The 18,313-nt window shown below is 46.8% G+C and overlaps 1 protein-coding gene across 3 annotated transcripts in view; it reads right to left on the reverse strand.

Moving 5' to 3' along the window:
- The window catches only part of COMMD8 (COMM domain containing 8), a 48,967-nt gene extending 42,772 nt beyond the window's left edge, over positions 1–6,195 (reverse strand). Inside the window, exons 1-2 of one of the 3 annotated variants that reach the window (XM_073583460.1) lie at positions 6,041–6,195; positions 209–364 (exon numbers count right to left, since the gene is read on the reverse strand). In XM_073583460.1, the coding sequence (XP_073439561.1) occupies positions 209–364; positions 6,041–6,094 (210 nt within the window). In that variant the 5' untranslated portion in view covers positions 6,095–6,195. Of the gene's footprint in view, positions 1–208; positions 365–5,894; positions 5,984–6,040 lie in introns of those variants that run through there. The other 2 variants (XM_073583459.1, XM_073583461.1) reach the window with 2 other exon arrangements.
- Between the last annotated feature and the right edge of the window lie 12,118 nt (positions 6,196–18,313).

The following is an 18,313-nucleotide window of genomic DNA, read 5'->3' on the forward strand; positions in this document are numbered from 1 at the left end:
ACCAATGCACAGTTTGCTTTTCCTCCCTAAAAACTCTCATTTTTGTGAGACAATAATAGAAGTTATTCAGCACAGTCTCTGCTCACATTTCTAGTGTTAAAAATCTTGAGGGCAAAGTTCAGAGCAAAATTACATTTCAGGAAATTACAATAGTTTGCTGTACTCCCCTGTCATTCCTCCTGTCTATGGGAACAAAAACAGAGACTACCTCATCAGAGGATACATCTTTGCCGACAGCAGTTTTAATAAAAGCCATGGTGCTCTCCAAGACTTCCAGCCATTCCCTCAAGCTCCAGATGTTGCCATAGTCCTGAAATCGAGGCTGCGCCCTGCCACAAAGGCCATCGATCACCTTGTGAAGGAACTGAAAGAGAAGAAGTTACAGAAAAATATTAGGATTTAACTTTGACGATTTCAGAATTACACTTGATTGAAACTTGTTATACAGCTGGTGTGTAAGAATACCACAGGGCTAGTGGGGCATCTACAGATACGTCATTGATATCACACAGATAAATCACACAAAGCTATGCAGAATTGCCGATTATTTCCATTCCCTCCACCGCTATGGCTGCCTAGGCCTATGTGTGCCTTTGCACAGGCCTAAGACCACTTTCACATGCATTTTTATTTATTTGAAAACAAAAACAAGAATGTGACTTACAGTGAAAATATATCATGGAAGAATGTTTCCTCTATGTTTAGGACTTGCTGCAGAATACGAGTTCTTTTTTATGCCAGAATGACAGATGCAACACAAGAACCTTTCAAAGTTCACCAGTACCGAAGTTAAAGGGAACCTGTCACCTACAAAAACGCCATTTGCCTGTGCATACACTGTAACCGCTGCTTCTAACGCCCCGATGACTGGAAGCAATTGGCTGCAGAGAGAATAACTTCTGTCTCTCCATGTAACTACATTTCCAGTTACACTACCAAGCAGGATTGAAACGCTACTCACATGCAGATTGCCCCAATATCTGCCGGTAAATAGTAGAGTACTGAGGTGCGCAGGCGCCGGACCTCTCTGACCTTTCCTGCGCACTGCAGTACTCTGCTCTGCCCTCAGCAGGGTAGAGCAGTGCGCCTGCGCAGGAGCCGCGACGGGAAGCAAAGAGGAGGTCACCGCCAGATCGGACCGCAATACCCATCGGACCAAAACCGGACCGCCCCTGGGTGAGTACAGTTGTGGCCAAAAGTATTGACACCCCTGCAATTCTGTCAGATAATATTCAGTTTCTTCCTGAAAATGATTGCAATCACAAATTCTTTGGTATTATTATCTTCATTTAATTTGTCTTAAATGAAAAAACACAAAAGAGAATGAAGCAAAAAGCAAAACATTGATCATTTCACACAAAACTCCAAAAATGGGCCAGACAAAAGTATTGGCACCCTCAGCCTAATACTTGGTTGCACAACCTTTAGCCAAAATAACTGCGACCAACCACTTCCGGTAACCATCAATGAGTTTCTTACAATGCTCTGCTGGAATTTTAGACCATTCTTCTTTGGCAAACTGCTCCAGGTCCCTGATATTTGAAGGGTGCCTTCTCCAAACTGCCATTTTTAGATCTCTCCACAGGTGTTCTATGGGATTCAGGTCTGGACTCATTGCTGGCCACCTTAGAAGTCTCCAGTGCTTTCTCTCAATCCATTTTCTAGTGCTTTCTGAAGTGTGTTTTGGGTCATTGTCTTGCTGGAAGACCCATGACCTCTGAGGGAGACCCAGATTTCTCACACTGGGCCCTACATTATGCTGCAAAATGTGTTGGTAGTCTTCAGACTTCATAATGCCATGCACACGGTCAAGCAGTCCAGTGCCAGAGGCAGCAAAGCAACCCCAAAACATCAGGGAACCTCCGCCATGTTTGACTGTAGGGACCGTGTTTTTTTCTTTGAATGCCTCTTTTTTTCTCCTGTAAACTCTATGTTGATGCCTTTGCCCAAAAAGCTCTACTTTTGTCTCATCTGACCAGAGAACATTCTTCCAAAACGTTTTAGGCTTTTTCAGGAAAGTTATGGCAAACTCCAGCCTGGCTTTTTTATGTCTCGGGGTAAGAAGTGGGGTCTTCCTGGGTCTCCTACCATACAGTCCCTTTTCATTCAGACGCCGACTGATAGTACGGGTTGACACTGTTGTACCCTCGGACTGCAGGGCAGCTTGAACTTGTTTGGATGTTAGTCGAGGTTCTTTATCCAACATCCGCACAATCTTGCGTTGAAATCTCTTGTCAATTTTTCTTTTCCGTCCACATCTAGGGAGGTTAGCCACAGTGCCATGGGCTTTAAACTTCTTGATGACACTGTGCACGGTAGACACAGGAACATTCAGGTCTTTGGAGATGTACTTGTAGCCTTGAGATTGCTCATGCTTCCTCACAATTTGGTTTCTCAAGTCCTCAGACAGATCCTTGGTCTTCTTTCTTTTCTCCATGGTCAATGTGGTACACACAAGGACACAGGACAGAGGTTTAGTCAACTTTAATTCATTTCAACTGGCTGCAAGTGTGATTTAGTTATTGCCAACACCTGTTAGGTGCCACAGGTAAGTTAAAGGTGCTGTTAATTACACAAATTAGAGAAGCATCACATGATTTTTCGAACAGTGCCAATACTTCTGTCCACCCTCTTTTTTATGTTTGGTGTGGAATTATATCCAATTTGGCTTTAGGACAATTCTTTTTGTGTTTTTTCATTTAAGACAAATTAAATGAAGATAATACCAAAGAATGTGTTTGCAATCAATTTCAGGAAGAAACTGCGTATTATCTGACAGAATTGCAGGGGTGTCACAACTGTATAATATAACTCGTTTTTCTTCTCTTTCAGGTTACATCGGGGGCTTATCTAAAGCATTACAGAATGCTGTAGATAAGCCCCTGATGGCGGTGCCAGCAGCTGATAGTCGAAAAAATAGGTGACAGATTCCCTTTAAAGCAGCATAGAAGCCTATGGTGATCTGACTCCAGTCCTGATGTGAAGTAGTAAGTAGTAGTTAATCCGCATATGTTCACTGAACCGTGGAGATTTACGGCGTCCAATATATTGTACGGGTGACATTTGTCTTGCTGAGACTCGCATCTCCGCAAGAGAAATAGACATGCTGCAGTCTGGAAAGACGCACGTTTCCGCGGGTGTGATGCGGGCTTCTGTGGACGCATAGTGGGCATGGGATTTCTTGAATTCCCATCCCCTAGGCTGTAACAGCTGGACGCCGCACAAGTACGCAGCATCCAACCCGCAGCGCTTACTGATCGTGAGCACATACCGTAACTCTTCATGTGATTAGCTTGGCTGGCCCACCTTCGCATGCACAATAGAAGAGCCGTGGATGCAGTCAGGTGCAAAGCAATTCTCAAGGGGCCCATTAATTGCCCACAGAGAATCAATGTGGCCGATGGGGTGGGTCCAGCAAATCAAACAGAACTTACTTCAATAAATACCTCTTAAAGGATGGATCCGCTCATTATATTATCTGTGTCTGGACAGATTTCTCTGACTCGGGAGGACACAACTGATGACACTGCTGTGCACCCATCTGATGTGGAAAGATGCTGCATGCAAAAGTCTGCTGTAATAACTCAGGAATCAGATATTGTTCCTATAGGCAATCGTGTGCCCAATCCTGCATCAACCAAGGAAGACCATCTAAAGCTCTTCTACTTTCCTAGGGGATGTGAAGACAGTAAGCCACCATTCTGATGTGTAATACATCTCCCATAGGACTGCAAATACCTGTACTATTCAGTAAAGATATGTATACCGCGGCCCGGTGGAGGTCATTTAGCGTCTATTCCCACACCACCTCCTCTTCCCACCCTCTCTGTTGGGGTCCTTCAATCAGGGCCGTATGTGCCACTAGGCACCAGAGGGCGGGTGTCTAGGGCGGAAGACTACAGGGGGCAGCGCCACCATGAATGAGTAAAACAAAAATTAATTTCTCCCTGCTTCACCTCTGGACCAAATGTCAGTTTTGACATTTTTACACACAAAGCTCCAAATATGGGCCACAAAATTTTTTTTGACACTTTCCAAAATTGTGGGTAAAAAAAAAAACAAACAAAAAAAAAAAAAACTTGTTTCAAGCGTGCGATGCTCATTCAAACTTATCTGTGGGGTAAGTAACAGGTGTGGGCAATATGAATATCACACAGATAAAAACGGTAGAAGTTGGACCCACAACCCCAGAGCAGCGCCCGTCACTATGCTCTGAGACCAAACCTGTAGGAAAGAGAGTGCAGTGGAGAAACCACTATACATAGTGTGAAGCTCATATATCTTCATGATCTCAGCAACGCACACAATCATACAGGCAAACCTCAGCCCTATTTATATGCCAGTAATGGCACAAACAATTCGCAACTGGAATATTTTATCCAGCGATATCTAGGATGTGGTATTTTAGTGCTCCCTTTATTTATTTGAGCTGTGATTTGATATAGATCTGAGTTAGGTAGAGAAACAGATATATAGATATTCCCTTCAAATTAAAATGAAGATACTGACACTTAATCCAAACATATGTGAAACAGGGGGACATTATTTGTTTTACTCATTCATGGTGGCGCTGCCTCCTGCATGCTTCCGCGCTGGACACCCACCTTCTGGTACCTAATGGCAAATACGGCGCTGCCCTCAGACCCCTAATCTTCTCCATCGATACTTGTGACAGATCATAAAGTCGCATGGCTTCCAGTGCCACCTATGAGGACAGAAATCTACCTCTCTGATGTCCAGAATCGCAGTATTTTTCGGCCATATTCTCCTCCTACTCATCATACTTTTTCTATAACTCAATGTGGACAAAATCAAACTTATCTTTCCGCCATCTCACCTCACTCCCAGATCTATCACTCTTTCCCTTTGACTTTGCCCTTTCCTTCAAACTGCACATCCCAGCCCTCACCACCTCAAAAATATTTCCAGAATTTGTTAATTCCTCATCCTACTTTAATGGTAGTGCATGCCCTCATCACCTCCCGCTTTGACTATGGCAACATCCTCCCCTGTGGGGCCTCCTTGCTAACCCATCTCCAGTCTGTCCCTAACTCTGCTGCCGTCTAACCCACCTTCTCCCCTCGCTACTCCTCTGCCAATTCCTTCACTGCCTTCCCATTCCCTAACAAATCCACCATAAAATTACGAACGTGGCTTTACAAGGCCGTCCATAATCTTTCTCCTCCATACATCTTCGCACACATATTCTCTGGTCCTCACAACCCTTATACTCCCCTCCCGTGCTGGCTCGCGGTCACCAGGTGCTCGTGCCGTTGTTGCGACACCGGCTCCCACTTCTCACGGCTTGAATATGAAGCGGAAGCCGGGGCTGCAGCCGATCTCTGACTTCCTATTCAAGCTCAATCCGTACGGCGTCAGAGACAGCGATGCCACGGTCACAACAGCGGCAGGAGAGCCCCAGGACCGCGGATGACAACACCGCTGGAACGGCGCCTGCAAGGGAGGGGAGAAGCTTTTTAATTTTATCGGGACCAAACATTCATATCAAAAAGGGTTTATCCTAGTAGTGGACAACCCCTGTAAGATTTTTCCCGAGCCAGATGTCCAATTGCCTCCCATTAGCGAAACCTCATCATCTCTCCAGGAAAGTCTACAGTAATCCCACTGTCCCCTCACCACCGGAGCTGCGGAGCCCCCCACCAGCTGACTCCTAACCCAACACTCCGGAGGCTGTGATGCAGGCGCCCCTTCCCCCTATATAGTCTATACATATGTATACAGCCATCGTCTCACATGTAAAGCAAAGTATCATTACAGTACTGGAGCGTATCTATAATATACACACTCCTGTGCTGACAGCGTGATGTACAACATCCCCCGCTCCTGTGCACGGTCTCGGCCACGTACAGAGGCTACACGGAGTGACAACCTACAGGGGGCGCTGTCCTCATATCACCTCTAGAGTCTGGGCTTGTAGTAAAGCCTGAGAGTAGACATGCAGCTCCATAGGGACTACAACCCCCAGCACACCCTGGAGATGGCAGTCGCACACAGAGCCCATAGAGGGCGGTATAGTCACCTGAGGACACTGAGATAACGGCACCTTCTCCACCAGCTCCAGCCCGCCGTCCATGTCCGCAGCGCTAATCACATGACCAGCAGCTAACTTACCAATCACAGGCGAGCGGCTGCTTCGGTCATGTGACCAGAAGTGTGTGACGTCAGCAGATGCCTGTCAGTAGGGCGGTGTCATGGAGCGGGCCGGGCGCTCCGCTCCACTAGCGCCAGCAGCTCTGCACACCGTACACACTGGCGAGCGCCACGGACCGGTAGTCACACAGTGCCACACTCCAGTGCCCACAGAAGCCAGGCAGTAGCCATAGGGCCACACTAGCCACGGAGAGCAGTCAGTGCGGCTGTGCTGGGACCAGGGAACTAAAATGCTCCAGAGTTCTTTCAAGCCACGTTCCATAATGTTATTACCTCATGTAACATGTTTATTATGTGTTCGGGTCTCTTTCTGCTCCTTGTCCCACGAGGACCGTGGTCTAATGTGTGACACTGTGTCACGCAGGGCCGGACTGGGACTAAAATTCAGCCCTGGTATTTGAAGTTACACAGGCCCACTAGTCACGTGGTGACTATATAATATCTTTGTACACTTGTAGTTTACAAGAAGTGAGAGGAGATTAACACGACTATATAACATGTAGTCATAGCTGTGCCCAGTATTTCAGCTCAGTCCTATTTATTGCTTTTAGGTACAGTACTCCTCCCAAAGCTCTGTCCCCTTTTGTACGCACGGTGACAGAATTCCTGGCAGAACTGCTATCCATTGGGCAACCAGACCCCCTGGCCATAGCCGCCCCTATCATACCTCCCAACTTTTGAAGAAGGGAAAGATGGACAAAGACTGCGGCGTGCAGCGCACCGCTGCAAATTTTGGCCACGCCCAGCCACACCCATTTCACAACTAGTCACACCCATGTCCACACCTAATCGCACCCATTTAGCACTGCTGATCACACTGACTGGTACTGAGGGCACAGTGGCTGGCATTATGGGCACACTGACTGGCACTAAGGAAGAGAGAAAACAGAGAGAGAGAGAAAAAAGAAAACAGAGCGAGAAAGAAAGGGGAAAGAAAGAAAGAACAGAGAGAGACAGAGAAAGAACAGAGAAAGAAAGAAGTAAAGAAAGAAAGAAAAGAAAGAAAGAACAGAGAGAAAGAGAGGAAAGAAAAAGAAAGAAAGAGGGGAAGAAAGAACAGAGAGAGAAAGAAAGAACAGAGAGAGAAAGAAAAAGAGAGAAAGAAATAAAGAAAGATCCTACAAAGATACTATAGCAGCCCGGCTCCCATTGTAGTGCCCACCTGAGCCTCCTTGTGCAGGACCTATCATGATCCGCTCACATGGCCGGCATCCCGGATTCCAAGGCGATCCTGCTGTCTGCGCTGTCGGAGGAGGACACGGTGATGGATCTGAAGCATTCCTGGTTCCGTCACAATCTCCTCAAGAAATTATCTCATTTCCGGTCAGCTTCCAGCACATCACTTCAGGTGGAACGTCATGTGTGAGTTTTAAAATGCTCCTCAGGGGCTCCGCCATGTACTCCTGTGTCCGTGGGAAAAGCCCGCTTTGTACACACTTGGCTCCGCTCCGTACACCTCGTACACACACGGCTCCGCTCCGTACACCTCATACACACACAGCTCTGCTACATCCACACTGTAAATCCTGACCCCACACATACCTCAACCAGCACCATGACAACAGCAAAGCAGAGTCTGGCAGACGGTAGAGGCAAGGCTGAGCGCACAGGACCTGTGATGAGGTCACAGGAGGGGCGGAGTCAGGGGTGACATGATCGGGGGTCTGGACAAAGGCTCCTGATCATGTGACCCCCTGACTCCTCCCCTCCTGTGACCTCATCACAGGTCCTGCGAACAGAGCGAGCAGGCAAGCGAGTGCGACGCTGTGAGTGGCTGCGGGGGGGTCTCATGCTAAGGCGAGGATGGGGTGCGTGGCGGCTTATCTCCCTGCAGTGCGGGAGGAACTTGGAAACTATCACCGCCGTGCCCGCAGAGGGCCGGCGGCAGGAGCAACAGTGGCCGCAGCAGCTGGCAAGCGGCCAGATGATCGGGCGCTGCCGCCTGCGGCCCACGTGACAGCGGCCCAGCGGGAAAATGCCCGGTTGGTTATATTGCCAATCCGGGCCTGACTGTGTGACAGAATAGTAGCAGATGTGAGACACTGCCCCAGAACCAGGCCAGATGTGCAGCATTGTATACGGGAATTGAGGCAGATGTGCCCTGTCGTGCCCCAGAAGCGTATTAGATGCGTGAAACCAGGCGCCAGAATCGTGGCGATATCCAAAATTGTGCGTCAGAATCGTGGCAGATGTGCGACACTTTCAGCCCAAATTATGGCAAATGTGCAATACCATGCACCAGAATCAAAGCAGATGTGCGACATTGTGTGCCGTAGTTGTGGCAGATTTGCTTCACCGTGCACCAGAATCGTGCCAAATGTGTGACAGAATCGTGGCAGATGTGCAACACTGTGCGCCAGAGTAAGGGCTGATGTGCAGCACTGTGTGCAAGAATTGTGGCAGATATGAGACACTGTGTGCCAGATGTGCAACAACGTGCTTCAGAATCGGGGCAGGTGAGTGACACCGTGCACCAGAATCGTGACAGATGTATGACACCGTGTGCCAGAATCGTGACAGATGTGCAACACCATGCACCTGAATCTTGGCAGATGTGCGAATCTGTGCGCTATAATTGTGACAGATGTGTGACACCAAGCGCCAGAATCTAGACAGATGTGACTCTGTGCACCAGATTCGAGGCACATGTGCAACAGAATCGTGTTAAATGTGCGAAACTGTTCACCAGAATCGAGGCTAATCTACGACTTTGTGCGCTAGATCATGGTATGTGTGCAACTCTGCACCAGAATCGTGGCAGATATGCAACATGCTTCAGAATCATGGCAGATGTGCAAAATGGTGTGCCAGATTCGTGGCAGTTGTGCAACGCTGCACCCAAATTATGGCAGATGTGCAACATTGTGTGCCAGAATCGTGTCAGAAGTGCTACACTGCACCAAAATTATGGCAGATGTCCAACACCGTGTGCCAGAATCGTGGCAGATATGCAAAATTGTGTGTCAGAATCGTGGCAGATGTGCGACACTTTGAGCCCAAATTATGGCAGATGTACCACACCATGCACCAGAATCAAAGCAGATGTGCAACATTGTGTGTCAAAATTGTGGCAGATGTGCGACATTGTGCACTGTAATCATGGCAGATGTGCAACATTGTGTGCCGTAATCGTGGCAGATGTACAACAATGTGTGCCAGAATCATGGCAGATGTGCAACACTGTGTGCCAGAATCGTGCCAGATATGCAACAGAATAATAGAATTGGGGCAGATGTGCAACAATGTGTGCCAGAATCATGGCAGATGTGCAACACTGTGTGCCAGAATCGTGCCAGATATGCAACAGAATAATAGAATCGTGGCAGATGTACAACAATGTGTGCCAGAATCATGGCAGATGTGCAACACTGTGTGCCAGAATCGTGCCAGATATGCAACAGAGTGACAGAATCGGGGCAGATGTGTGACACCGTGTACCAAAATTGTGGCAGATGTACAACACCGTGTGCCAGAATCGTGGCTGATGTACAACACCGTGTGCCAGAATCGTGGCTGATGTACAACACCGTGTGCCAGAATCGTGGCTGATGTACAACACCGTGTGCCAGAATCGTGGCAGATGTGTGACACAATGAGCCTGAATCTTGGCAGATGTGCGAATCTGTGCTCTATAATAGTAACAGATGTGCGACAAATGCACTAAAATCTAGGAAGATGTGTGACTCTGTGCGCCAGAATCCAGGCAGATGTGCAACATTTTATGCCATAATCGAGGCAGATGTGCATTGCCGTGCAACAGAATCGTGTTAAATGTGTGACATTGTGCGCCAGAATCATGTCAGATGTGCAACACTTTGCGCCCAAATTATGGCAGATGTGCAACATCGTGCGCCAGAATCGTGAAAGATGAGAGACACAGTGTGCCAGAATCGTGGCAGATGTGCGACATTGTGCACCAGAATCAAGGTAGATGTGCAACATTGTGTGCCAGAATCATGTCAGATGTGCGACACTTTGCGCCCAAATTATGGCAGATGTGCAACACCGTGCGCCAGAATCGTGACAAAAGTGAGACACTGTGTGCCAGAATCATGGCAGATGTGCGACAATGTGCACCAGAATCGTGGCAGATGTGTGACACTGTGCCCCAGAACTGTGGCAGATGTGCGACACCTAGCGCCAGAATCGTGGCAGATGTGGCACATTGTGTGCCGTTATCGTGGCAGATGTGTGACACCGTGCACCAGAATCATGTTAGATGTGCAACATCGTGTGCCAGAATCGTGACAGATGTGCGACTCTGTGCCAGAATCGTGACAGATTTGCAACACCGCGTGCCAGAATCATGGCAGATGTGCGGCTCTGCACCAGAATCATGGCTGATGTGCCATACCATGCACCAGAATCATTGCAAATGTGAGACACTGTGCGCCAGATTCGTGGCAGATGTGCAACACTATGAACCAGAATCGAGGCAGATGTGAGACACAGTGAGCTAGAATCTTGGCACATGTGTGACACTGTGTGCCAGAATCGTGGAAGATGTGAGACACCGTGCACCAGAATCGTTGAAGATATGCCACTCTGTACCAGATTCATGGCAGATATGCGACTGGGTCAGAATCGTTGCTGATGTGCGACACCATGCACCAAAATTGTGGCAGATGTGCAACTCCATGCGCCAGAATCATAGCAGATGTGTGACTCTGTGTGTAAGAATCATGGCAGATGTGCGACACCGTGCTCCAAAATGGAGAGCAAATGTGCGACATTATCTGCCAGAATCGTGGAACTCCGTGCGCCAGAATTCAGGCACATGTGTGACACTGTGCTCCGTAATGGTGGCAGATGTGTGACATTGTGTGCCAGGATCATGTCATTTCGTGGCAGATGTTCAACACTGTGCACCAAATTATGGCAGATGTGCGACACTGTGCCCAAATTATGGCAGATGTGCAACACCGTGCGCCAGAATCAAGGCAGATGTGGGACATTGTGTGCCAGAATCGTGTCAGATGTGCGACACTTTGCTCCCAAATTATGGCAGATGTGCAACACCGTGCGCCAGAATCGTGACAGATGTGAGACACTGTGTGCCAAAATCATGGCAGATGTGCGACATTGTGTGCCAGAATCGTGGTAGATGTGCGACACTGTGCCTCCAGAATTGTGGCAGAAGTGCAACACTGTTCCCCAGAATTGTGGGAGAAGTGTGACGCCGTGCACCAGAATCATGTTAGATGTGCAACATTGTGTGCCAGAATCGTAGCAGATGTGCGACTTCATGCAAAATCTTGGCAGATGTGCAGCACCGCGTGCCAGAATCATGGCAGATGTGCGATTCTGCACCAGAATCATGGCAGATGTGCCACACCATGCACCAGAATCATTTCAAATGTGAGACACTGTGTGCCAGATTCGTGGCTGATGTGCAACACCATGAGCCAGAATTGAGGCAGCAGTGTGCCAGAATCGTGGAAGATGTGCAACATTGTGTGCCAGAATCGTGGAAGATGCGAGACACCGTGCACCAGAATCGTTGAAGATATGTGACTCTGTAGCAGATTCATGGCATATACAGTCATGGCCAAAAGTATTGACACCCCTGCAATTCTGTCAGATAATACTCAGTTTCTTCCTGAAAATGATTGCAAACACAAATTCTTTGGTATTATTATCTTCATTTAATTTGTCTTAAATGAAAAAACACAAAAAGAATTGTCCTAAAGCCAAATTGGATATAATTCCACACCAAACATAACAAAGAGGGTGGACAAAAGTATTGGCACTGTTCGAAAAATCATGTGATGCTTCTCTAATTTGTGTAATTAACAGCACCTATAACTTACCTGTGGCACCTAACAGGTGTTGGCAATAACTAAATCACACTTGCAGCCAGTTGACATGGATTAAAGTTGACTCAACCTCTTTCCTGTGTCCTTGTGTGTACCACATTGAGCATGGAGAAAAGAAAGAAGACCAAAGAACTGTCTGAGGACTTGAGAAACCAAATTGTGAGGAAGCATGAGCAATATCAAGGCTACAAGTCCATCTCCAAAGACCTGAATGTTCCTGTGTCTACCGTGCGCAGTGTCATCAAGAAGTTTAAAGCCCATGGCACTGTGGCTAACCTCTCTAGATGTGGCCGGAAAAGAAAAATTGACAAGAGATTTCAATGCAAGATTGTGCGGATGTTGGATAAAGAACCTCCACTAACATCCAAACAAGTTCAAGCTGCCCTGCAGTCCGAGGGTACAACGGTGTCAACCCGTACTATCCGTCGGCATCTGAATGAAAAGGGACTGTATGGTAGGAGACCCAGGAAGACTCCACTTCTTACCCAGAGACATAAAAAAGCCAGGCTGGAGTTTGCCAAAACTCACCTGAAAAAGCCTAAAACATTTTGGAAGAATGTTCTCTGGTCAGATGAGACAAAAGTAGAGCTTTTAGGGCAAAAGCATCAACATAGAGTTTACAGGAGAAAAAAGAGGCATTCAAAGAAAAGTACACGGTCCCTACAGACAAACATGGCGGAGGTTCCCTGATGTTTTGGGGTTGCTTTGCTGCCTCTGGCACTGGACTGCTTGACTGTGTGCTTGGCATTATGAAGTCAGAAGACTACCAACAAATTTTGCAGCATAATATAGGGCCCAGTGTGAGAAAGCTGGGTCTACCTCAGAGGTCATAGGTCTTCCAGCAGGACAATAACCCAAAACACACTTCAAAAAGCACTAGAAAATGGTTTGAGAGAAAGCACTGGAGACTTCTAAGGTGGCCAGCAATGATTCCAGACCTGAATCCCATAGAACACCTGTGGAGAGATCTAAAAATGGCAGTTTGGAGAAGGCACCCTTCAAATATCAGGGACCTGGAGTAGTTTGCCAAAGAAGAATGGTATAAAATTCCAGCAGAGCATTGTAAGAAACTCATTGATGGTTACTGGAAGCAGTTGGTCGCAGTTATTTTGGCTAAAGGTTGTGCAACCAAGTATTAGGCTGAGGGTGCCAATACTTTTGTCCGGCCCATTTTTGGAGTTTTGTGTGAAATGATCAATGTTTTGCTTCATTCTCTTTTGTGTTTTTTCATTTAAGACAAATTAAATGAAGATAATACCAAAGAATTTGTGTCTGCAATCATTTTCAGGAAGAAACTGAATATTATCTGACAGAATTGCAGGGGTGTCAATACTTTTGGCCATGACTGTATGCGACTGGGTCAGAATCGTTGCTGATGTGCGACACCATGCGCCAAAATTGTGGCAGATGTGCAACTCCATGTGCCAGAATCATAGCAGATGTGCGACTGTGTGCTAGAATCATGGCAGATGTGCGACACCGTGCTCCAAAATCGAGAGAAAATGTGCAACATTGTGTGCCAGAATCGTGGCAGATGTGCAACTCCGTGCGCCAGAATTCAGACACATGTGTGACACTGTGCGCCATAATGGTGGCAGATGTGTGACATTGTGTGCCAGGGTCATGTCATTTCGTGGCAGATGTTCAACACTGTGCACCAAATTATGGCAAATGTAAGACACTGAGCCAGAATCGAGGCAGATTTGCGACGTTGTGTGTCATAATCATGGTAGATGTGTGACATTGTGTCAGAATCATGTCATTTTGTCACAGATGTTCGACACTGTGCTCCCAAATTATGGCAGATGTGCGAACCCGTGCACCTGAATCATGGCAAATGTGAGACACTGTGCGCCAGAATCGTGACAGATGTGAGACACCATGTGCCAGAATCGGGGCAGATGTGGGACACTGTGTGCCAGAAACTTGACAGATGTGCAATATTGTATGCCAGAATCGTGGCAGATGTGAGACACTGCGCCAGAATCGTTGCAGATGTGCGACGCTGTGCCAGAATCGTGGCAGATGTACGACACCATGAGCCTGAATTGAGGCAGATGTGAGACACAGTGAGCCAGAATCGTGGCAAATGTGCAACATTGTGTGCCAGAATCGTGGAAGATGTGAGACACCATGCACCAGAATCTTGGCAGATGTGCAAATCCGTGTGCTATAATTGTGACAGAGGTGCAACATCATGCTCCAGAATCATGGCAGATGTGCGACTCCATGCGCCAGAATTGAGGTAGATGTGCGACATTGTGTGCCGTAATCATGGCAGACGTGCAATATGGTGTGCCATAATCGTGGCAGATGTGTGACATTGTGTGTCAGAATTGAGACAGATGTGTGCCTGACTCATGGCAGATGTACAAAATTGTGTGCCAGAATCGTGGCAGGTGTGCAACACTTGCAAATGTGTTTGACCCTTGTGAATGCCTCACTCAATGCACCAGAAACGCGTCAGGTGTTGCTTTTAACTCAATTTTAATGTACTTTCTATAAAAATTAGTAAGTTTATTATCTGGATGGTTTTGATAGCTCATATCCCTCCTCCACTCTTCTACTCAGCTTCTTCCACCAGCGGGATCTGAAGTCTCCAGAGCATTCCAACTAGGATCAACAATCGCCACTGTGTGGTGAGCTGTACCAACCCCCCTTTTTTCTCCATAATCAAAATGTAGTTTCCATGGGTTTACAGTATAATAGAAATCTAATATATAAAGCTCAATGTGTGTGTGTGTGTGTGTGTGTGTGTGTGTGTGTGTGTGTGTATGTCCGGGATTGGCATCCGCACCATCGCAGCTACAGCCACAAAATTTGGCACAGTCACACGTCTGGACCCCGAGACCGTCATAGGCTATGTTGAGGCAAATTTTTAACCCCGCGCATTCCAATTCAACAAACAATTTTGCCCCTATCTACATAATGGGGAAAAAGTGTATGTATTGGCATCTGCACCGTCGTAGCTACAGCCACAAAATTTTGCACAGTCACACGTCTGGACCCCAAGAGCATCATAGGCTATGTTGTGAGGCGAAATTTTAACCCCGTACGTTCCAATTCACAAAACAATTTTGCCCCTATCTACATAATGAGGAAAAAGTGAAAGGAAAAGTGTTGGAGGCAAATTGACAGCTGCCAGATGTGAACAAGGGGGACTTAAAGAATGAGAGCGATGGCGCCAAACAGTATATACCGTACAGTTGCTAAGTTGGGGCCCTGACTTGGGATACTCACCACCCACGGGGATATGAACACACACACAAAATGCGCCACACACTACCACGTGCTTCAACACATATACCACCTCAGCACACATTTCACCACACATACACCAACCTCGCCACATAAAATTCGAAGCACAAAAGTCGCCACTCAAAACTCGCCACACTGTCCCAGAGCTGTTTATAAGGTGTGATTGGCTGCTATCAGCAACAGTTTTCTTTGTAGACAGTTGTGGCAACTGAGGCCTATTATTCTTATCATTTCTATGGTGTTATCGTCCTTCTGTAAAGCTGGAAATAACACAATTTATTACCGTGCCAACACAGACCACCCTCTGACACAGACTGCAGGGGGAGCCTAGTATCACAGAGGATAGGATTAGATACACGGCTCAGCAGTCAGTATCACACAGGATAGGATTAGATACACAGCTCAGCATTCAGTATCACACAGGAGAGGATTAGATACACGGCTGAGCAGTCAGTATCACACAGGATAGGATTAGATACACGGCTGAGCAGTCAGTAACACACATGATAGGATTAGGTACACGGATCAGGAATCAGTATCACACAGGAGAGGATTAGATACACAGCCGAGCAGTCAGTATCACACAGGATAGGGTTACATACACAGCTCAGCAGTCAGTATCACACAGAATAGGATTAGAAACACAGCTCAGCAGTCAGTACCACATAGGATAGGATTAGATATACTGCTCAGCAGTCAGTATTACACAGAAAAGGATTAGATACACGGCTGAGCAGTCAGTGACACATGATAGGATTAGATACACAGCTCAGCAGAAAGTATCACACAGGAGAGGATACTTGGGTAATCGTTTAGTTAATTTGTGTTGCAAATCGGTAGTGTTGAATATATGATGTGAAATGGTTTTATGTGCAATATAATCATTATAATTTCTTATAACTAAACACAGTTGGTTACTATGCCCGGGCAACGTCGGGCTCGTCAGCTAGTGTCCCCATAAAAATCAGATGTCACCGGATATATTTATTTTTCTTTACACATCCATAGACTTTAATGTGTGTGTCTTCTCCTATATAAGCAAGAAAGTACTGCATGCTGCAATTTTTTTTCATGATCGGACCGAGGAAAAAAATGTTCTTCTGAACAACTGTTGTGAATTCCCTTGCTCGGATTTCTGAGCCCAAGCTCCCTCTGGTGGTTACTGAGAGTAGTGGAGCTTGCCAGGTTGATGGAAGTTCTCCACCTGACGATGATAATTGGGAACCTGGGATTACTGGCTGGGAGCATATAATTGAGCTGGCTGCTCTTGAAGGTTGCATGTGATTTTCCTCCTTGTACATTTGGAGTTCTGTTGTGAATTCGCTTTCTGGCCTACCTCTGGTTGCTAGTGAAGGTAGTGGAGCTGGTTATATTGACAGAGGGGTCGCGAGTTCTCTTTCAGGGCTCCCTCTGGTGGTTACTGGAGGTAATGGAGCTGATCTAACTAACAGAGGCCTGCCACCTGATAATGAGGAGGATGACTGGAGATCTGGAGTTTCTGACTGGATTTAATACAGCCGATTCCCTCTATCCCTGCTGGTGATTTTTTCCTGCCTCCTGAGGTCTTAGTTTCCAGCTCAGTCCCTGCATGCTCAGCTAAGTGTTCTTTTGCTATTCTGTTCACATTTGATCTGGTTTTGTCTATTTCAGTTTTGTGTGTTAAGCCAGCTCCGGCAGGGGCTGTGCTGAATTTCCATCCTTATGTTACTGCTTGTGCCAGTTTGTTTTTGTCCCTTATTAGATTGGTATATTCTGAAAGCAGAGCAAAAAGTGGCCAGAGTGCTGATATAGTGGGTGAAGTCTAGTGACTTCAGTATTTTTCTGTGAAACATGTTGGGCATTTTTTGCAGGGTTTTTTGCATGATTGCAGACAGTCTTTCCTTTCCTGTCCTGTCTAGTTAGTCTGGGCCCCATCGTTTGCTCAGTCTATTTTCCTATCTGCGTTTGTGTTTTCATCTTGTCTCACCGACAATATATGTTTGGGGCCTGTCTATTCCTTTGGAGTCTGCTCTGGGGCAGTTTAGATTTCCCCTTTCTTGCTTTAAGCTTATTTAGTTCTCCGGCTGTGTCGAGGCGTCTAGGATAATCGTAGGCACGCTCCACGGCTACTGCTAATTGTGTGGATAGGATCAGGGGTCTGCAATCCGCTTAGTTACCAACCTCTCTGGTTTTCTGTGGCTTAGCTTAGTCCTGCTTTCCTCCTCGGTGACCCAATCATAACAGAGTTCTTTTGTCCCCTGCCTGATCTGCATGGTTCAGTTAAGTAATTCTTTTGCATCTAATCCGGTTGTGTCTTTTTTTGCTTTCTGCTTTGTTGCTAGGGTTCAGCGTGCTCCCTGCTGGGGGCAGCGCTGAGCCCTGCTTCATATGTTACAGCTTGTTCAGTCCCCTGTTATGTTAGTATCTTTTTGCTTTGCTTCCAGTTCATACCTGTTAGACGTCTGGTTTCTGCGTCTGCACTGCAGGAATCCAGAGCCTCACATCCTGCTGTCTCCTGCTGTCTATCTACTGCAGAGAAGATTACTTTGCAGCAGACCGCTCCAGAGACTAAGTTCCTCTGTGCTCCTACTGGGCATGCTCACGAGGCGATCTCCCATTGGAGATCAGGTGTTGTGAGTTCATTTTACCCTTCACCATTGAGGTCTGATGAACTCCCTCTTCTGGTGAAGGAAGGTAGTGAGGCTGATTACCAAGCATCTGGGCAGGATGATGATGACTGGGTGACGGGAGTTGCTGACTGGATATAAGGCAGCCGACGCCCTTCTGCCTTGCTGATCTCTCTGAGGGATTCTAGGAGACCAGTCTGATTCCTGCTCCTCAAAAGCTAAGTTTTCTGCTCTGTTTTTTGCATTTGTGTTTTGGTTTTGTTTTTCCTTGTTTTTCTGGATTTCTGCCATTCCCTGCTGGGGTGTGCTGAATTCCTTTTTGCTCTGTCTTCAGAAAATACCTGAGTACTGATATAGTCTTTTTGAAGCTTAGCGTCTTCAGGGTTTTTTTTCCTATCAGCTGTTGGCTCTTTTGATAGGGTTTTGGCGGATTACAGACAGCTGCTTTTCTATCCTGTCCTT

Source organism: Dendrobates tinctorius, unplaced genomic scaffold, assembly GCF_039654945.1.
Source record: "Dendrobates tinctorius isolate UK_male_01 unplaced genomic scaffold, ASM3965494v1 ptg000079l, whole genome shotgun sequence".
Classification (NCBI taxonomy): domain Eukaryota; kingdom Metazoa; phylum Chordata; class Amphibia; order Anura; family Dendrobatidae; genus Dendrobates; species Dendrobates tinctorius.